Consider the following 22,373-nt stretch of genomic DNA (forward strand, 5'->3'; position numbering starts at 1 on the left):
GTAGAATTTTGTGATTTCTTCTAATAGTGTACTTTTCAGATTTTCTGAATTCTCCAATTCTCCAAGTTGGTTTTTTTTTTTTTTTTTCTGAGAAAATTGGGGTTAAATGACTTGCCCAGAGTCGCACAGTTAGGAAGTGTTAAGTGTCTAAAGTCAGATTTGAACTCACGTCCTGACTTCAGGGCTGATGCTCTACGCACTACACTACCTATCTGCTCCTCTCCCTGAGTCTTAAGAAATGTCCTCACACTTGAAAAGATTGAAGCTATCCAAAATATATTCCTTCAGTGGTGGTTGTCTTTTAAAACTTGTTATCTATATCACTTTTTTCTTTCCAATATTAGAAGAAAAGACAATTTTGTTCCTTGGCTTTTTTTAAAAATAAAGTTTTATTGACATATTTTGGATTTTCTTTTATATCACCAATATTTTCCCTAGTATTTCTCATCTTTCTTCTCTGAGACTCATCCCATGTAACTTATCTCAAAGATGAAGAAAAAAAAAATAAATTGGTACTTTATTAGAGCTAGTTCTTGTTTTATTTAACCTTCATCATTTTCCCTCATGTGTTTTATGCTTTTCAATCTCTCCCCTCTACTGGCATTCTCGGACAAAATACATGCTTACATTTTCCATATTCTAAAATAAGAATCTTTCCTTCTTTCTTCTGAACTTAAAATTTTAAAAATTATATATTGATATGCTTGTTTCTCCAAGTTTTTCTTCCCTTCATTGCTGAATTTTAATATATCCTTCCTATCTATATTTCCTCACTTTTCACTCATCAAACTCTTAAAATTTAACTGCTTCCTCTTAATTCAAATGGCTTTTTTTTTGAAGTTACCAACAACCACCTTATTTTAAGTTTTCATCTTCCTTACCTCTGTAGCCTGTTGATTTCTTCACACACACACCCCTTTTTTTTGTAATACTTTTTTTCTGTTGGCTTGTGATTTTATTCTCATAAAGTTTTTGATCTGTCTCATTTTCTCTCAAAATTTGATGCTTTCCAGTTTTGACTTTGGCCCTATTCTTTTTTCTACACTTCAACTTTTGATAGTCTTAGCTGTTCTGACTGTTCAGGAGACATTTCTTGCAGCTTCCTGTAAGATACTGGGCAACCTCCAGGTATTGAAAATTTAATTTGTCCAAAATCACAGTCTTCATCTTCATCCTTGCCCTTTTTCTCTTGATTTTTTTATTTGATGCTCTCACGTGATATTCTGATCACGTGGATATCTAGTTTGTCCTTCATAAAACTGAAAATCATCTGTTTGCACAGTTCTGATCCCTTAACTCCCCTATTCATTAACATTTAGTGTCTCCTTATTGCTTATAAGATTCAGTTTAAATTCCTTAAGTCTAATATTTAAGGTCCTCATCAACCTGGCTCCAGTCTTTCTTATCTTCCCATCCTAATTTTACATTACTACCATTCAGATAATCTGTTCCAGGTAAACTTAATTACTAGCTATTCCCTGACCTTGCACACTAATCTCTTTTGGGTCTCTATTCATGGGAGCATCCCGAATGCCTAGAATGCCTCCTTCTTTACCTTCAAGATCCTAGTTCACCTGATGTCATTGTATTAAGGTCTTTTCTTATTTATTCTGGCCCTAATTAAATTAAAAATTGCTTTAAATTTTCCTAGAATATTTTGGCTAAGTCTTTCCTTTGCCCCCAACATTCTGCATTCTAGTATATTTGTATGTCTCTTACAACAACTCGTGGACACTATAAAATCTTTGAAGGCAAGTATTATTAGTTTTTTTTTTTTTTTTTTTTTCATCTTTGTATCCATAGCACATTGCAAGTAAATAGTAGGCTCTTAGTATTTATTGAATTGTTTTGGATTTCTGTTGACACTGTAGGATCCTACTTTTGATTTGGAAAGGACTTTTTAAAAGAGGCCATCAAGTCCAGTTGCCTCATTTGTAGTTTAGAAAACAAAAGCTCATTATCAGTCACTTCAGTTTAATCTTGAACTTTAACTCACAGAATCTCAGGAGTTGGAAGTAACCTTGGAATTTATCTAGTCCAATAAGAATTCCACTGCAACATACCTTTAAGGAAATTTTTCATTTAGTATATCTTTATTTAAGGGGAGCTATATCTCAAGGAGACGAGTTCCACTTCTGGAGAGCCTTAATTGTTCAGAAATATCAAGATTAAATTTTCCCTTTTCTTTATTATTTACTCTTTGGAGCTAAGTAGAATTGAGTCTAATATTTCTAATATGTGACAGTCCTTTGAATTTCTGAAGATAGCAACTATATTCTTATATCTCCTTTCCCTCTCCCCATCACCCCCTAGTTCCCCATTTCTTTTTTCCAAGGCTTAAATATTCCTTCATCTGAAAACTGTTTATTCTGATTAACCTTTCTCCATATGTTCTCTGACTTTGAATATAATAATCTAAATGTGGTTTAATCAGGTCAGAATTCAGGACTATCTTGTTCCTAATTCTAGACGTCAGATAGTTAAGATTTTATTAGTTTTGGGGGCAGCTAGGTGGAGCAGTGGATAGAGTACCAGTCCTGAAGTTAGGAGGCCAAGTTCAAATTTGGCCTCAGGCACTTAACACTTCCTAGCTGTGTGACCCTGGGCAAGTCACTTAACCCAGTTGCCTCAGCAAAGATTTTATGTTTTCAAGGCTATCATATTACACTGTTAATTTATATTGAGCTGGTACTGCACTATAACTCTTTTAAAGCTAAATCTTCCTCTCGTCAGGTTGTTGCTCTTGTTGTTTTTTAATTCATATATAAGATAGCGTTATTTAATATTAAATTCAGCCCAAGGTCCTATTCTCCAAGAGCTGTTTGAATCCTGTTGTGAATCTTTTCTATCTCTGGGTCATACAGATCATTGCTAAAAATGTTCAATTTATCAGCACATGATTAAGCTCAAGGTTGTCCTTGAACTATTAATGATAAAGAATTTGGTCATTTAGCCATATCCAAATCCATCTCATTGTACTATCATCTAGCCCATATCTCTCCAAAATCCCCCTAAGAATAATTTGAGATTTGGCTAAAGTTCAGGTCAGCTCTATTTCTCTAGCCCATATCTCTCCAAAATCCCCCTAAGAATAATTTGAGATTTGGCTAAAGTTCAGGTCAGCTCTATTTCTCACATATTTATGTGTGTGCAAGCATACGCACAATTTCCTTTATCTTATCTACCACTAATTAGTGCTAGCTTTTGAGATCACTATTTACCTAGATACTCATTAAATGTTCCTTTAATAATATATTCTAGATTTTATTTAATTTTTTTGGAATTGAAGTCAGGCTCACTAGTCTTAAAATCTGTAGGCTCCATTTACTCTTTGACTCTTTCTTTAGCCATACCTCAGCTGCCACGTTTTGTCTGTTGTATCTTGGTGTGCTGTGTCCAACTATCCTTGTTCCTCTAGAATGGACTGTTTTAATACTTCTTAACTAGCCTTTCTATGTCTTTTTACTTTCCTATTCTCAAAAATTTTCACTTACTATCTCTTGGAAGTATAAATTTAACCTGTTTTTAATGGTGGTTCTCTACAATCTGATGCCCTATATATCATCCTCTTATATTTTGCATTCTAGTTGATTTTGATTACCCCATCTCATATTGCCATCCTGCCCGTGCTTTTATCCTTTCCTGGATAATGTGAAGAATAAAATCCATTCTGTTTTCCATCCTTTAAAGCCTTTACTATTCCTTATCCAAGAGTTGAAAGTGGTCTCACCACCCTCATATATAACATTGCATTTTGTACAGATCTGTCCTATGCATACATAACATTTCCCTTTGTATCACATTTATTTCTCAATGGATGGCAAGCTCCTTGAGATGAGGGTATGTGCCATACTTATGCCTGTGTCCTCCATAACCTAGTATAGTTCATTACTTACAGAACATACTTAAATCATTTTAAAAATTGAGTTATAACTGATTGTAATGAATATAATATTTCCAGTCTAAATTATTCCAGTTATTACTCTGACAAAATATTCTCATTTTGAGGAAAAGACATATTTTGTATGGTGATGTTTGTATATTTTTTTCTAGTGGAAAAGAACATGAAGTATATTCCAACAGAAGATGTTTCAGGTAAAGCTGTTATAATCGATCAAGCTTCTATTTTAATACTTAAAAGGAACTCTAGGTGCTGTTCATTTTCTTTTTTCTTTATTCTTTGTTCTTCATGGCTCACTTATACCAGAATTTAGAATTCTATGAAGAGAAAAAGAACTGTTATTAGTTTTAAATTATCTCTTTTCTTTGTAGGTCTTCCTATGGAAGAACAGCTTAGGAGATTACAGGAAGAAAGAACATGTAAAGTTTGTATGGACAAAGAAGTTTCTATTGTTTTTATTCCTTGTGGTCATCTGGTAGTATGTAAAGAATGTGCACCTTCTCTAAGAAAATGCCCCATTTGCAGGGGCATAATCAAAGGTACAGTTCGTACATTTCTTTCATGAAAAGAATCCATATATGCAAATTTGCATGAAGCAGACTTCAAAAATGATCAGTCTGAAACCTTTGGAAGAAAGAAAAGTGTTTCAAGGCTTTTTTGTCGTAAATTAACAAATATAACTCTGCCTTGATATCAGTTACTTGATTTTCTTAAAGTATCTGGTGTTCATATACTATTGTCATAATTCCTTGAAAGTTTGTGTGTTTTGTGTATGTTTATGTGCTTGATTTCATGTTGGAAAAGTAGAATAAAGCTTAAGTTCTTGAAAGGATAACATATAGACATATTGCTTTTATGCAGCATTTTTGGATTATTGAACTCGATTAGCTTACTAGAACATTTGAATACTACATAAGTATAGTCATAGATATGGGAACCATGAGCCCCCAAATTTGTCATAATTCCAGAGCTATTTTGTTGTAAAATAGAGACTGTCTAATTAGCTGGGGTGAAAATTTTCCCAACTATGACGAACGGATTAATAGCAAAATGTTTAAGAGAGAGACTTAATCTAAATGTTTGGCTCAGTTGAATATATTTGAATATATATATGTATGTATATATACACATATTTATATATGTGTATATATACATATGTTTGTATATTGAGTAATGTATTATTGTCTTTAAAGAGATTTCAGATTACATCTCATTATCTCAAAATTTTTTAAACAAATGAATCTCAATTTAGGACAGATAAAATTAAAATCAACTTTTTGCATTATAATAATGTGATTTACAAAAGGGTTTCTTTAGTGATCTGTATTATGTGTAAAATGATTCTGTTTCAGGAACATAGCTATTGTATGTTTGTTGTAAAAAACTGAATAATGCTGATGTGGTAGGATGATAATACCACATTCTTTATAAGCTAATTATATTTGTTTTGTAAAACTTAGGTAATTATGTCTCTTTTTGTAATGTGTATCTACTGTAATTATTTGTTTTTATGTATTCTTTGTATTGTGTTATGATATGCATTTAGTGTGAAGTTATCTACAACTATCTGGTTGTCATCTTTGTTTCCTACAATGCTTTGCATGTTGTAGTCAATAAATATTTGTTAATTAACGAATAAATAAATGCAGTGAAACAGGTAGTCCTGTGCTTTGATTGCAGAGTTGTCAGTGTAGAAGTGTTCTTATGTATCTGGGTTCTCTCTGATAGTTCTTTTCATATTGTAAGAAAATTACAATTAAATGATATAATTAATCTTGAAGTCTTATTGTGGTTTTTTTTCTGACTTTCTTGAAATACTTTTAAAAAATATTAGGAACTTAATATTTATCAACAAATAGCAGGCATTTCAATTTACAAAGAAAAATTCTGTTACAATTAGAACTTAATATGTCTTTATGTACATTTAAAATATTTTATTTTTTATAGGAAGAAAAAGCAAGGACAAGGACTTTTTGTCTTTGTTTTCCTAGCACTTAACACAAGGCTCTGCACATCAGAAGTGCTCATAAGGTGCTTGTTGAACAAATGGAGGAATATCTATTTATTTCTTACATACTACATAGATGATATCATAGGCTTGCCTCATGGAATTCGGTTCTTTAGTGCTAAGAATCAACTGGCTAATTATGGAAAAGAATACATGTGGCAGAGCACACAGTTTTTTGTGTGGTTCCACTTTTAAGTTAATTTTGTTAATTACCATTTATTCCGTAGAAAAAAGGACAGCTGTTTATTATCTTTGAATTACAGAGTTGGAAAGGACCTCACTCGGCTGTCCTCTAGTTCAAATAATACACAAAATGAATTCTTATGATAAATCTGACAAGTGATTATTTACTCTTTAATTGAAGACCTCCAGAGAGAGGGAAACCCTCCTGAAGTAGCTTTCAGGTATTATGTCCTATAAAATTGTGACCTGGATGGAACATTAGAGGTCTAATCTGATCCTCTCACTTTTTGTTATTTAGTTGTTTTAGTTTTATCTGATTTTTTGTGACCCAATTTGGGGTTTTCTTGGCAAAGATATTGGAATGGTTTGCCATTTATGACTCGGGCCAGGATCCCACAGCTAGTAAGTGTCTGAGGTCAGATTTAAATTAGGGAAGATAAGTCTTCCCAACTTCAGGCCTGGCACACTAACCACCGTACTACACTAAGTAATTTGCTCAGTCATAGAGGTAGTATCAGTGGTGTAGTTTGAATCTAGAGTGAGTGTACTTTCTATTATAATCTATGTGTAGAAGTTATTAATAATGTCTTGAAAACTATTCAGGTCAGAATTGCCTAAGAGATTATCTCTGTGATTGTGACTGATTTGTATGTGACCTTATATCAAAGATTGATACTTATCCAGACTCTTTCTTTTCAATTTATCTTCATTTCTAGTTGTCTTAATTAGTTGTTAATGTTCAGAGATTCTAAAATGAAGATTTTATAAAACAAAAATATTTTGAGAATTGGGAATTACCTCAGTGGCCATAGTCTAATTTATACATGGAAAGAATTCCCACGTAACATAACATGCTTTGGGAAGCTTTTCACAGCTCTTGACAGCTGAATGGAGGATAAACTGGAGTGGGGAGAAACTTAGGGCTGAGGAAGCAACCAGAAGGCTCCTGTAGATGAGGTGATGAGGTCCTGCACCAGGATTGGCTAAGTGAATGGATAGGAGGATGCACTTGAAGAAATTTTAAGAAGATAGAAACAATAGGATTTGTCCACAGATTGAGTGAGACTGCAAGCTTGCCTGGGGGGAAGGGGGGGAGGAGGGCACTGGAGGAAGGTGGAGGGGTGGGCGAGTTTGAAGGAAAGAGAATTCATTTGGGAGCATGGAATATCCAGTTCACATTGTCCAGCATATCATGAGAGCCTGAAGGTGGGGAGAGGTTAGGACTGGATAAATAAGTCTGAGAATCACTTATATGTAAATGTTAGTGGAATCCACAAGAACTGATGAGATCTCACTGTGCAAGATACTATAGAGGGAAAAAAGAGCCAAGGATAGACCTTTGGAGGATGCCGAGTGGAAGATCAAGGAAAACTGAAGTAGTAGTCAGACAAGCAGAATGAGTACTGGGGAAAATTAGAAGAACCTGGAGAGGAGAAAAGAGTATCCAAAAGGTGATTTAATTGCCAGAGTTAAAAGGCTGCAGGGTCAAAAAAGCAAAGATCAAAAAAAAAAAAAAAAAAAAAACATCAGACGTGGCAATAATATCAACTTGGAAGGGAGGCAATTTGAAAATTTCTCTTGAAAGATAAGTTTAAGAAAGCTCTGCCACAGTTTTCAGCAAATTTAACTTTCTAATGGGAAGACACATGTAGGATAATGGTGGCCAAGGAAGGGCACCTGGAAAGTTAATTATGGTGAGTAGTATTGTAGGGTAGTTAGTCTGACATACTCCTTCGATGAAGTAGATTTGATCAAGGTTGTAGAATGAGACCAGGAAGCTTTGGCAGAGATGTCCTGAGAAGAATAATGAATGAGTAAGTTTTAATAGGGAGACAATGTTAACTTGAGAAGATCAGAAAAAGTATCTTTAGTATCATAACTAGTTCATTTGATTAGATGATGGTTCTAAACTTAGAATCCATTAACTTTTAAAAATATATTTACTTTTTAATTATTTTCCTGTAATTGTCTTCCTTTGTAATCCTTTAAGATCTATAGGCTTCTTTATTCTGCTAAAGGATCTGTGGCACACACAAAAATTAGGAACCCCTGATTTAAGCAATGTTATGAGACAATTGCTTAGTGCCCAGCACACAATAGGCACTTAAAAACTTATGTGATTGATAGACTGGACCGCATTTTATAAGATATAATAACTTGCAATACAAGAACCATCAGGTGAATAATTGATTTTGGATCAGCAAAGACCCAATCCTACTTGGAAAAAATAGCTCGACACTGTTCACAGGTGTCTTGAATATAAACACAGGGACGGTACAAAATAAATATTTGCTTACATGCCTACTAGCATTGTACTTGGAGTACAAGATTTATTTTAAAAAATTAGAAAACCAGGTAGCATATAATTCTGTGCATTTCAATTTGAAGGACAGCACTCTAGCAACTATTCCATTTCTTCTGATTAGATACTCTGGCTATTCAGGTATGCTTTTACTAGGTAGCTGGCAATTTAGAATCTTATTTTTTGAGCAACCAGGTTTGCAACAAAGATCTTAAGGAAGCAGCTTATTTGAGTGGAAACATGTATTTTCTAAAGTTTGCTGAATATAGCTAATATAACATTTTTAAAGGGTGATCCCTAATTTAAATGCATACAATTTGGCACTTCAGAATATTTTAGAATAACAGTGTCATCTAAGGATTCAGTCAACCAGTTTTCCTATGTATGGTTCAACAATATGACCATGTAAGTCTGGGAAAACTTCCTGCTGCCTGAGGCAACTCAAGAATAAGTTGCAGAGCAAGTGCCTATCTATATTGCCAAAAGGAAGTTTCTTGTGCTAATTAAATCACAGGTTAGTACTTTAAAAATACTAGTCAGTCTTTGCTTAGTGTCTTTTGCTTAGCTTTCAGCAGATCACATTGATCTGACCCCAATAGTTTAATTTGGAGATAGAAATTGTTACAGGATTAAGATTTATTTTTACAATTTTACAAAATGTCAAAAATTCCCAACTTTTTTTGCATAATTTCCTTTTTAATGCATGTCATGTGACCACTAGCACAGTGCCACCGTGTATCTTTTTTTCAAATAATTACAATTGTATTTTATTTTCCAAATGCATGTAAAGATAACTTTCAATATTGACCCTTGCTAAACCTTGTGTTCCAAATTTTTTTCTCTCCCTCCCACTCCCTTCCCACAGATAGCAAGTAATATCAGTGTTTTTTCTATTGTTGACTGAACAACTCTTTCAGATATTTGAATATGTTGAAGGCAAGGTGAAAGACATCGCAAAGTCTCAGAGTTGGAAAGAACTTCAGAGGTAGTTTTTGTCTAACCTTTAATTGGACAGAAATCCATCTTTAGCATATCTGTAGTCATCCAGCTTGTGTCTGAAGACTATTACTGAAAAGGAAACCTCTATTAATCAGTATTTATTAAATACCCAGCATGTGCTTTCAGGCACTTTCTCTTAAGCAGCCCATTCCAGTTTTTTGGACAATTCTAATCCATTAGTGAAAGATAGGTAAGGTTGCTAGTGGATAAAACGCTGGGCCGGGAATCAGGAAGAGCATATAATAAAATGGATACTATCTTGGAAGCAACACATAAACTCACACTATGAAACGGGATAACTACACACCTGTCAGATTGGTTAAGATGACAGGAAAAGATAATAAATGTTAGTGGGAAGGTGGGAAAACTGGGACACTGATACATTGTTGGTGGAACTGTGAATGGATCCAACTATTCTGGAGAACAATTTGGTCAAAAAGTTATCAAAACTGCATATCCTTTGATCCAGCAGTGTCTCTACTGGGCTTCTATCCCAAAGAAATCTTAAAGGAGGGAAAGGGACCCACATGTGCAAAAATGTTTGTGGCAGCCCTGTTTGTAGTAGCTAAAACTGGAAACTGAGTGAGTGGATGCCCATCAATTGGAGAATGGTTGGGTAAATTGTGGTATATGAATGTTATGGAATATTATTGTTGTGTGAGAAATGACCAGCAGGATGATTTCAGAGAGGCCTGGAGGGGACTTAAGTGAACTGATGCTGAGTGAAATGAGCAGAACCAAGAGATCACTAAATGGCAACAACAAGATTATACGATGATCAATTCTGATGGATGTGGCTCTCTTCAATTAAGATGATTCAAACCAGTTCCAATTGTTCACTGATAAAGAGAGCCATCTACACCTGGAGAGGGAACTATGGAAACTGAAGGTGGGGATAATTTGGAACAGAAGGCTTTGCAAGGATCAATGTTGAAAAATTATCCGTCCATATGTTTTGTAAATAAAAAGTTTTAATTTAAAAAAAAGAAAGAGGGGATAGAAGGACCTTTCCGGCATGCTATATGGGTCACAAAGATGTAGATGATGATTAAAAAAAGAGATTTTTTTCCCTTACATCAAGCTTATATTTTTCTCTTCACATTCCAGTCACTGATTCCACTTCTGCTTCCTAGGACCAAGCATTGACTTTGTTTCCAGTTTTGCTGTTACAAAAAGTGTAGTTTCAAATCACTTTCTATTATTTGATTCCTCTGCTGTCAAAGATATCTTCCTAAAGTGCAGGTTTGACCAGGCCATCTCCAACCCCCCAAAAAATGTTTTTTAAGAGGCAAATCATTTCCTTGTTCAAGGGTGAGAGCTAATATTCTGTTTCCCCTAACCCACTCCATCCCCACCTTTCTTTTTATCCAGGTCTATAATGCTTCATTATTCTTGTGAAAAGACTAAAGTATAAAGTACTATTTCTTTTCACCTGTGGAATTGATGTAGGCATATTTTCAGTACCTTTTTTTTTTTTTTTTTTTGGCCTTCCATCTTCCCATTCATAGATCTACTATTCCTGCCTCCCAAAAATACATCCTCCTTCTTGGAGGAGACTAGGATTTAGTCCATGGATTAATTTAAATCATCTTCTAATTCTATAAGGTTTTTAAACATTTTTAGACTCCTGAGGCATTTATATCCCTTTTGTTTGTATCTTGAGACAAGAGAATTCTTAACTACATACATGCCTTTTCCATGTTGTCACCTGTAATGTTTATAATTCAAATATTTGCTCACTTTTTCTTTTTTTAAGTAATGACCTCAATCTACCCCTTTTTAGATGAAGATTCAATTTTTTTTTCACCTGATGATTTACATTTGGGGTTAAAAATTGAACAGTCTTGCTATTTGTAATATCTCATTCCATTCTTTGATTTCTTGTGACTCGTAAAATCCTGAATAATTAAAATTGATGTTCTTTCACAGTTGAGGGTATTTCATTTGAATACTTATAAAATTTGTTACTGGTATTACAATTTACCATCATTACATCTATTTTCAAGCATCATTGTTTTTTTTTCCATTGGGGATCTGTTCAGTATTTTTTTGTTGTTGTTGAGACTCAGTTTTGGGCTGTTGTCTTATATTTCCTTAAGTAGGATATTCAGGTTGTTGTTGTTGTTTTATATCATCTTTTGGAAAACTTACAAAATTTAAATTACTTTTATGTGATCTATCTTCAAATTCTGTCATTCTGATTTGTGTAGAAATAATGTGTCCCTTAAAGTTGTTACCTTTTCTTCTCTACTACCAAATTTTGTTCTGCTTCTATATTTCTATAAGTCTGTCTCTTTCTAAGAGCTTTTTACCACCTGGCCCCAACTTTTGTAGGTTTTAAATTCTCTATGGTGCAACTATAGTGGCATTCTTAATTGTATGTGAAGAGGGCACACACAACACTTATTCTCTCATTTTTGTGCTTTTGAACTGGCATATTTCCTCATGGCTGAAGAGTATTCCCGTCCACTTTTTCCCCTTACAATTCTTATTTTCCTTCAAGGCTAAGCTTACATAATAGCTTTTACAGCATTCCTGAGGATAGAGATTTTCATTTTTCTCTATTTGTATTCCTATTGCCTAGCACACACTAGGCACTTAAAAATGCTCACAGATTGCTTCACAATTTATTATTGAAGAGCCTCCATTGTGAGATCTATTTTCTGTATCTTGTTCTTCATCTTTTTTTTCCCCTAATGTTTATTTCCTCTTTATACTTTTTTTCATTTCATTTTTTGGGGGGAGAGTGAGTCCTTCAGTTAAAAAAAATTAAAAACTTAAATAAAAGATAGGAAAAAAATTTACCATGTGCACAGCAGAACATGAGAGGATTCAAAATATGTAACAATAAATTTCCATTTCAAGAAAGCATATATAAAACACTTTCTATTGAGAACTGTCCATCTTTTCTTTGTTTTCTTGTAGGTTTTCTTTTGTTCTTTGCTGAATACTTTTTACTTTATTCTTTTTTTCCCCTTTCATCCTCCCCACTTCCTCCAAATAGGCTACAGTTAAGCACAGATATATACATTCACACACATTTGCATACACACATACATATATATATATATACATAGATACCTATTATCATACACATTTATATGTAGACACATTCATATACTTCTATGGGAGGTTATACTATGCTTGTTTGGTAAGTTTCTCTGAAGGTAGATAACATCTTCTTTAGGTCTAAATCTTTCCATATTTTTCTAAACCCACTAACTAATTTCCTATGCCACAACAATAGTCCAATTCTATGTTTTGAATAGACTAAAACAATATTAACATGGTTGACAAATAATCTGATTTCCCTCTTGTCTTTTGAGTGAGATCAATGATTACTATCCCTTCATTTTTTCTTAATAAATTCTACTCCTGATTATTATTGTATTAGTTTGTTTCTTATCCCTGAAGACCCTTCTACTTTACTCCTACCCAATAGCTTGCCTACTATTACTGAACTTCCTCCCTCCAAGGTTCCCTCCTTTATCCTCTTTCCTTATCTTTTCCCTTTATTTTCATCCCATTCCATTAAACTACACACCTTACTCCCTTCCTGTTAATTTACATACCCTTCCTTGCCTTATCCTATTCCTTCCCCATTCATTTCTTTTTAAATTTTGAAGTTTTACACTATTCTCTCTGTATACACACACACACATATACATATATATAAATATGTAAGTATGTATGTACTGTTCCCTCTTTAATCCATTCCTCCCTCATATGAGTAGGGTTTCAGAACTACCAGCCCTCTTCCCCCATCAAATTTTTGTGTGTCAGTTCTTGCTTTCCCCTCATTTTTTTTTTCATTTTAAAAATAATAGCTTTTTATTTTTAAAATACATGCAAGGATAGTTTTCAGCATTCACTCTTACAAAACCTTTTGTTTCAAATTTCTCTCCCTCCCTTTTCCCCACCTTCTCTCCTAGAAAGCAAGTAATCCAATATAGGTTAAATATGTGCAATTCTTTTATACATATTTCCAAAAATATGCTGCACAAGAACAATTAGACCAAAAGGAAAAAAAATGAAAAAAAAAAGGAGAAAATACTACATTGTGATCCACATTCAGTCCCCATAGTCCCCCATTTACAGATGGCTCTCTCCATTATAAATCTATTGAGAGTGGCCTGAATCGTCTCATTATTGAGAAGAGCTATATCCATCAGAATTGATCATCCTATAATCTTACTATTGTTGTGTATAATGATCTGTTTGTGCTCACTTCACTTAGCATCAGTTCATGTAAATCTCTCCAGGCCTCTCTGCAATCATCCCCTGCTGATCATTTCTTATAGAACAATAATATTCCATAATATTCATATATCATAATATATTCAGTCATTCTTTAACTGGTGGACATCTATACTCAATTTCTAGTTCCTTGCCACTACAAAAAGGGCTGCTACAAACATTTTTGCACATTTCCCTCCTTTATGTTTTCTTTGGGATACAGGCTCAGTAGAGATACTGCTAGCTGAAAGGCTATGTACAGTTTTAAGGCTCTTTGAGCATAGTTCCAGATTGCTCTCCAGAAGGATTGGATCATTTCATGACTCCACCAACAAGACATTAGTGTCCCAGTTTTTCCACATCCCCTCCCATGTTTATCCTCTTTCCCTGTCATTTTAGCCAACAGGAGAGGTGTGAAATGGTACCTCAGAGTTGTCTTAACTTCCATTTCTCTAACCAACAGTTATTTAGAGCATTTTTTCATGTAACTAGAAAACTTCGTTTATATAATTATTGTTTTTAATCTTTTCCTACATGGTTTTGCTTTTTAGAATCACATTATATTTAGCTACCTCTACTCTTTTCTTTTGAGCTACCCAATTACTAATGAGAATTTTAGAGATGGTTTACATTTTACATTTCCATATATAAAAGCATAAACCATTTGTTCTTATTAAGTCCCTTGAAATTAATTTTTGACATTTAATATGAGAAATTGTGTATTTTTCTATTAGGTATTTTTTTTCCCAACCAAATCCTGAAAAAGTGGCAATTTGTTGAATGTCCATTTTTACTCATACAGGATATGATTAACTTTGCTGGATACAAAATTTTTTGGTCACAATTCTACTTCTTTTGATCTTTGATATATAGTATTCTAAGACTTGTGTCTTTTATTGTAGCCACTGATAGGTCTTGTGTGATTCTAATTGTATAATTCCAGCATATTTGAATTGTTTTTGTTTTTTCTTGTTTAATTTTCTCTATCTGGAGATTTTTAAATTTAGCAATGATTTTTCTGTAGATTTTTCTCAAATCTCTTTCAGATGGTGATCAGTGGATTTTTTTCTCTTTGTACTTTCCCCTTTTGTTCTAACGTTTTAGGACAATTTTCTTTAATTATTTCTTATATTATTCTATCAAGATTCTTTTTTAAAATTTTTGATCATAGCTTTCAGGTAGTCCAATTATTCTCATTTTCTCTTCTTGATCTATTTTCCATATCAGGTTATTTTTCTTATGAGATATCTCACTTCGATTTTTTCATTCTTTATATTTTCTTTTATTATTTCTTGGTCTCTTATGACTGCTGGCCTCCCCCTGCTCAATTCTAATTTTCAAAGAATCATATTCTCAAGACTCTGGTCTCTTTTTCTAGTTGGTTGGCTTTTCATAATCTTGCTTTTCTTGGATTGTTATTTATTTTTTCCTCAGTATCATTTAATTTTTAAAGTCTTTTGTGAGTTCTTTTATAAAGTATTTTGGGGCAGGTGACCTTTTGATATTATTCCTTAGGGTAGAAGAGGCTTTCTTTACTTCAGTTTCCTCCTCTGAAGATGAATTCCTGTCTTCCCTATTTCCACAGTAACATTTCATAGTTGAGTTCTTTGTCAATTGCCTGCTCATTTTTTTTTTTTTTTTAAGTAAGTGCTTGTTATGTAATCACCTCTAGTCCTGGAGTGATGAGGGAATGGTCTCTGGTCTCAGGTTTTCCTTCAGTTCTCCCCTCTGGCCTGGGACCTCAAACTACAAACTTCCCAGTCAATTTCCACAGCATCCCTGCCCCACTGCTTCTGCACTCGCGGTGTGCTGGGTTCCTTCTCACCCAGGGCCATCTCTGCAGCACAGCTGGGCTTACCATTTCTTCTCAACAGAGATTCCTTCAACCTTCCCACCCTTAGATGTCTAACTCCCCACATTGTCTGGGAAATGAAAATTCCTGTCTTTGGGGCAGGTTACCTTCTATAACCCAGCTAACCTGAGGGCTCCCTATTTGTTTCAGAGAAATAAGCTTGTTCAATTTTTTTTTTCTAAAATGGGACTATTTAAGTAATTTTCCTCTTCTGTTAATCTGAGCAATTTACATTTTTGTAAATATTCATCCATTTTGATTAGATCATCAGAATTGATACCATATAGTTGGGCAAAATAGCTCCTAATTATTGCTTTAATTTCTGTCATTGATGTTAAGTTCACCCTTTTTGTTTTTGACACTTAAATTAACCAAAGGTTTGTCTATTTTGTGTTTTTTCACAAAATTAACTTATTGGTTCAATAGTTTTCTTAGTTTCAATTTTATTAATCTCTCCTTTGAGTTACAGAATTTCTAATTTGGTATTTAATTGGGGGTTTCTAATTTGTTCTTTTTCTAGCTTTTTTAGTTGCATGCCCAATTTATTGATCTCTTTATTCATGTAGTTATTTAGAGATATAAAATTTCCCCTAAGAACTGCTTTGATTGCACCCCACAGGTTTTGGTATGTTGTCTCATTATTGTCATTCTCTTGGATGATATTATGGATTGTTTCTGTGATTTGTTTGAACCACTCATTTTTTTTTGAATTAGATTATTTAATTTCCAATTGATTTTTAGTCTTATCTTTCCCTGCCCCTTTACTGAATATAATTTTTGACTGCATCATGATCTGAAAAGGAAGCATTTACTATTTCTGTCTTTCTGCATTTGATTGTGAGATTTCTATATCATAATACATGGTCAGTTTTCGTGAAGGTGCCATGTACTGCTGAGAAAAAGGTCCCTATTTGGTTTTCTTACGAGGTCCATCATCTCTAGTTTATTATTAATCTCCCTAGTTTCTTTCTTGTTTATTTTGTGGTTAGATTTGACTGATTCTGAGAGGGGAAGGTTGAAGTCCCCCACTATTATAGTCTTGCTGTCTATTTCTTCCTGTAACTGGCTTAAAATACTCTCTAGGGATTTGCCTGCTTTACCTCTTGATACATACAGATTTAGGATCATTACTACTTCATTACTTATGGTACCCTTTATCAAGATGTACTTTCCCTTCCTTTTTTTAATAAGATCTATTTTTACTTTTGCTTTATCTGAGATCAGAATTGCTACCGCTTTTTTTTTTTTTTTTAAACTTCAGCTGAAGCATAATAAATTTTGTTCTTGCCAAGGGGAGAAGAGAGGTTTTTTGGCATGATTAGGTCCTCTGCAAGGAGTTGAGCTGAAGGAAGCTTGTTATATGGGCAGCTCTTGGTGGGGGCTGGGAGCAATTTGAACTGGAATTAGAATAGAGAATCTTGGAATTGAATGAGTGTCCCTGGACTAATCTCCAACTCAATAGAGGTCAAAATCTCCAGCTTGGACTAAGTAGGAGTAGTACTGGACTCAACTAGTCCCACCCAGATAACAGAATGAAACCACTTTATCTTGATTCCCTGGGGCAGGTCTCTTAGGGGAGAGCTTCTCTGAGGGAATTTCCCAAGCTTTCCCCCCCAAAGTCCAAGAGAGAGGAGAGAGTTTTGGGGCTCCCCTCATCATTTTGAGTCTCTTCATATGAACTAATTGCCCTACTATACCTCCCCTTTTCTTTTTTCAGTACAGACCTTTTCCCACCCCTTAATGAATTTTTCTTTGATGTCATCACATCAGAGACCATTCACAACCCTAACTTCAGTCCATATGATGCCCCCCCGTCAGCTCCAGTGACAGACACAGTTCTCAAGAGTTACACTGTTTTCCCGTCTAGGGATATAAAGAGTTTTAACCTTTGAATAATATAGATTTACCTTTCTATGCTTCTCCTGAGTCCTGTGTTTTTGTAGATTAAATTTTTCTGTTTAGTTCTGGTTTTTCAAAAGAAATGATTGAAAGTTTCTTACTTCATTGAAGCTCCATGGCCTGTGTTTCTCACAGGAGCCAAACTCCTTCCTGGCATCTTTCTTCAGATCTTCTCTGATAGTCCCAGAAGGACCACTGTCCCAACTCCTATTTGTTGTTAACTGCTTTGTATTTGCCCTGAGGCACAGTTTTGTCTTGTTTGGGGGAGGAGTGGAAATCTGGAGAATTGAATTTTCTGACCTACCCCACACCACCATTCCAGAATCTTCTTGTTCTTTGTCTTTAATCCTTTATTGGTAACTCTGATTTCAGACCCAAATTTCCATTCTTTTAAGTGTTTTCACTTTTGAACCATTAAAAAATTTCTAACAATGTTTTTGATTTCTGAGGAGTCCACAAAATTTTTGATTAATTTCCCTTTATAATACAATAAAATGTTAAAAGAAAATTAGTTAAAAATAAATTTAAGGTCAAAACACATTCAACTAATTTTCCTTTTTGTCTTTTCCACTCTTTTTGATGATTTATCTACTCATGAACTCATTTATACTTAGGCTTTCTCCCTTTGACTTTTGGTTTTTCTCTTATTTGCATTGATTCTCTCTGATTTCCCTTTAACTCCTATTTCTTCCATTTCCAGTGTATTAGGAATGTCTGTTTTCCTTTCCACTGCAAAATGTGGGTGAAAAAGGACTGACCCCAAAAAGGTTTCTTACCTCTTTTCCCCTCTAGCCAACTTTCTCTAAGCTGTCTTGTTTTCCTCTTCTCCATTATCTTTCCCTTTCTTTCATGGGGCTAAGCAGGTACTTTGTATGCTTCCTCTTGAGGAATGTAAGTGTTGGGGTTCAAACTGAAATCACTGCTCTGGGGGCTAGAAAGGGATCTGTGAAATAAGTCTGCACTGACAGCACCCAGCAAGGTCATAAAATGGGGGTGAGAAAGTTGAGTAAAACTTGGTGTCTTTACCATTTACCATTTTCAAGGAAGAGCAATACTGTACAGTGGATTTAAAGAGTCTGGAAAACTTGTGTTCAAGTCTTGACTCTGGTCCATACTGTGTGAACAAGGACAAGTCAATCTCTTAATGATGCAAGCAATTCTAAACAGTATAAAATGCAGAATCATTAAATAAAACTACTTTGGAAGAAGTTCACTACATAATTAAAATCACAAAAATGGATTTTAAAAAATTTAATTTTCTTATTTTAGTCATGTAATGCACATTAAACACTGACCTTGCAGGGTGAAACAAGAACAGAAAAAATTATACCATTGTCTTCAAGAAGTTTGTTTTAATGAGGAAAACATATAGGTGACTAAATGTTTCCCCAAAATGCAATTATAATAAATTTAGACTGCTTACTCTTCAAAAGTTCTATAAAAGGTTGGGAATATTATTTTTATTAGACTAAAAACTTAGAAGACAGCATCCTTTTATGCAGGCTGTCTCAGTACTGTGAGGCATGTTTTAAGCTCAGGAGTACACAACTACATCTAGTCACAGAACACAGAGCAGAGACTGTTAAAAACAAAATAAAACAAAACAAATCCCCCCAAAAAACACATTAAAAAAAACCCCAGGCTATAAATTATTTTATTACATTACTGCTTAATTCCCCAAGGAATATTAAGTGTGATTTTTAACAGGAAGGTGCTCTATAAATGTTTGCTGAGTGAATTATTGTGTTTTGCTTCATTTGCAAATTCAGTTTATGAAGGCACTTACAATTTTGAATTATGAGGTGATCTTTGCTATCCCTCTTTTGCACACATAGAAAAAAAAAAACTAGATTTCATGTCAAAATACTTTATAGTGTCTGTTTAGCACCTGACAGCTGCCTCTTGTTTTTCAGGCTTTTCTGTTGATTGCTCTGCTGCTTAAATCAAATCAAATAAATCAAAACACTGGAACCATTTGTTGATGAAGTGCAAATTTTCATTTTATTACTTATCTAAAAATAGACCTCAGCAACAACAACAATATACCCAAATGCTGGTTACTAATAACAAAAGAAAAGGAAAAAACAAAAAAGAAATAAGAATTTACTTTAAAAATATTTCTGAAAAGACAAAGTTGCTTTAATATGTTGCCAACTCTCAATTACCTATGTTTGACTTATACCATCCGTGTATATTATCTATGGACTATTTTAAAGCTTGGGCTAGTTTTTGCCCATCATCCAATTGTGCACCTGGATTATCTTCATCTGTTGTCAAGTCAGCCAAATGCAAGCTAATTTTAATAAATGCCTAAGTCAACATAATTAAGAAAATAAATACACAACCAAAAAACCCAGAATGTAATCCAAAATCAAATAAAAATTACTTCTCATTATCTGTATTAGTTCCTCTAATTTGGGAGGGAGGAGCAATGGGAACAAACAATCAAGAGTTGGCTTTTGTAAATAATGGCATTTTCATATTAACGAATTATATTGCCATGTAAAGAATAGGAGAAAAGCATTATCTAAGTTCTGTAAAAACACAAGACAAAATAGAACATTTCAAAGCAAATATTGATATTCAGAATTTCAGGAGCTTGCCATCTTCAAAGTGCGAAACAAGTATTTTAAAAAACTTAGGAGGCCTGTTCTACACAAGTTCCTGCAGACTTCAAATAACAGGCTCACAGGATGGGCATTAACAGAATACAGTCCCATTCCTGCATCAGACCTGGGAAGAAGCAGGCTTTACTATTCTCTCATCTTATTTTATAGAGAAGAAACAAAAGGAGTGAGTGGTTGAATGACCTACACTGGGTCGGAGAAGTCAGTAGCATATAACCCAGAGGCTCCTGTTTGGCTATCTGGCCATATTGTTCCTCAAAGTATGCACAAGTGGTGCTATACAAAAAAAAAATTTTTTTTTTAACCAATGCAGCATCAGATGGACTCTTAACTACACAGCTTGATCTTTGGGATCAGTGATTACCAGTCCCTACATTAATCACATCCCTTGGGCCACTGTGTACAGTAAGAAGGCATAGTAATTTAATGTCCATTTGATAGCTAGGATTTGCTGCAAATAAGAACGAGTTAGAAAAATATTCCTTATGTTCCTGTGAATGGTTAATTCCAGGTGTACCTAAGGAAGTCTTCATCGCATCCTAGATAATACGGATTTTTCAGTGGTTTACTTTGGTTGCTTGTTAGGAATTCTTTTTCATCGTGACTAGATACCCCACCCCAATCTTGACTTGCCCTGAGATTCACAAGCTGGGCTACACACTGGGTCAAACAGAGTAGCTCTGGGCACTTACTCCTAATTATGCCAGAAAATACTTTTGCAATACAAGTGTCCCAGGAATGCACTGTGCTTTCATTAGTATAGTATCCCTACTATATACATTGCCCTAAAAGAGGCCAAGAATCACAAAAAGAGTTGTTGTTTGTTTTAAATGAGGGTGGGAGAGACTTCCTTAGACATTTCTGAATGTAGCTGATAATATCAGAAGAAATTTCCAGTGGCAGTCTGTATTTTCACAGTATTTAAAAAAAAAAAACCCCACAGTGTAAGCTCTTTCCTGTCATGTCAATCCGATTTGTTTGTTCCTAACAACTAGTCCATAATTACAGCATATAAAACATAATTCACCAAAACCAAGGCAAGGAAAAGTAAAAATAAGATAGCCTCTCAACTATGATTAAAAGCCCAAATGAAGTAATTAAAACATAAAAATCCAAACTCTCCAACTGGTATCCCTAATGGAACACAGCTCAGGTAAAACTCTCTAAAGCAAAAATTCTGAAAGTTTGGGGTTTTGAGATGAGGGGAAGTTAGAGAAGAATTTTTTTAAAAACTGCACTGAATAGCGTGTGTACTGTCTGAAGAAACAAGGGCCACATTTTAAGACTGATTCTAATTCAGCACCCCCAATCTTTGCTAGCTGGTAGAGTAGTTTCTGTTGCATCTATACCATTGACAAACTGGAAGGTTTCTATATTTTGGGGGTATACCCGCTGCTGGAAATTATGTGCTCATGAAGTAAGGGCACTTCCAAAGAGTGAGAGTCATGATCAGCCAAGGCATCAGTGGTCCCTCCCCCATCCCCTGTGGACGGATGCCCAGATGATATCCCTGCCTTTCCATGTGGATGCCTTCCAATTGCTGACTCTATGGAGTCAATTTCACAGCACCACAAATGGCTTTCACCGTGTCAAAACTCATTTGTTTTTAAATGTATTTGTGGGAAGAGGATACAAGCTTTGTGTTAATTTGTGATCTTGAAACTGTCAAGCCTTGTCGTTAAAAAACAAATAACATGAAAACAAATGCAACAACCCTTTTTTACCTTTAGTGACCATGGAGAAGTTTTACACATTCATAGAATATATTTTACTTGGTAGGTAGGGTCGGTTTTTATGCTTTTCAAGAGGGAAAGATTTTCTGAAATTAATGATGAGGGTCGAATCGTTTTCTTCCTCTGCTTTGGTTCTTGGATGATTTTCTTTAAATGATAGCATCATGTTCATCACTGTAACAACAAGAAATATTGAAAATTTCATATTGAAATATGAAAATTATACAGAAATAGTTAACAAAATTGTTCTTAAAAAAAAAAAACCAAGTTCATGGACCCTAAGGTCCATGAACCTAGCTCTTGCTACAAAAAATTAAAGAACAGGCCATGGCACTTTCAATTCAATTAACTTTAAGTATTTGTGATTCTCAATCTTAAAAACCCTAACATTTTTGCTTTAAGAATTGGAAAATTGCACATATTTATAATTCTCATAAATTATAAATAGCATATAGAAACATGGATCTATATCAATATAAACTATTTGGTTACATTTAATACTCTGTTTTGTAGTGGTACTAAGAATACCCAACTATTCACGTGCATTTGGAAAGTTGCCATGCAGAATAGTTTTTAAGTCCTAGATTCATTTCCATTGCTCTGCTTCATTTTATTTTAATAGAAAGGTATCCT

At 34.3% G+C, this 22,373-nt stretch overlaps 2 protein-coding genes across 3 annotated transcripts in view; one reads left to right on the forward strand and one right to left on the reverse strand.

Moving 5' to 3' along the window:
• LOC127554917 (baculoviral IAP repeat-containing protein 2-like) overlaps positions 1–5,681 on the forward strand; it is a 32,032-nt gene extending 26,351 nt beyond the window's left edge. For both annotated transcript variants that reach the window (XM_051986864.1, XM_051986865.1), the window contains exons 8-9: positions 4,054–4,095; positions 4,273–5,681. In XM_051986864.1, coding sequence (XP_051842824.1) covers positions 4,054–4,095; positions 4,273–4,466 — 236 coding nt within the window. In that variant the 3' untranslated portion in view covers positions 4,467–5,681. The remainder of the gene's footprint in view (positions 1–4,053; positions 4,096–4,272) is intronic.
• A 13,673-nt stretch (positions 5,682–19,354) lies between these two features.
• Positions 19,355–22,373, reverse strand: part of TMEM123 (transmembrane protein 123) — a 72,590-nt gene continuing 69,571 nt past the window's right edge. The window contains exon 4 of the mRNA XM_051986880.1: positions 19,355–21,914. Coding sequence (XP_051842840.1) covers positions 21,890–21,914 — 25 coding nt within the window. The 3' untranslated portion in view covers positions 19,355–21,889. The remainder of the gene's footprint in view (positions 21,915–22,373) is intronic.

The sequence above is a fragment of the Antechinus flavipes genome, chromosome 3 (assembly GCF_016432865.1).
Source record: "Antechinus flavipes isolate AdamAnt ecotype Samford, QLD, Australia chromosome 3, AdamAnt_v2, whole genome shotgun sequence".
Taxonomy (NCBI): domain Eukaryota; kingdom Metazoa; phylum Chordata; class Mammalia; order Dasyuromorphia; family Dasyuridae; genus Antechinus; species Antechinus flavipes.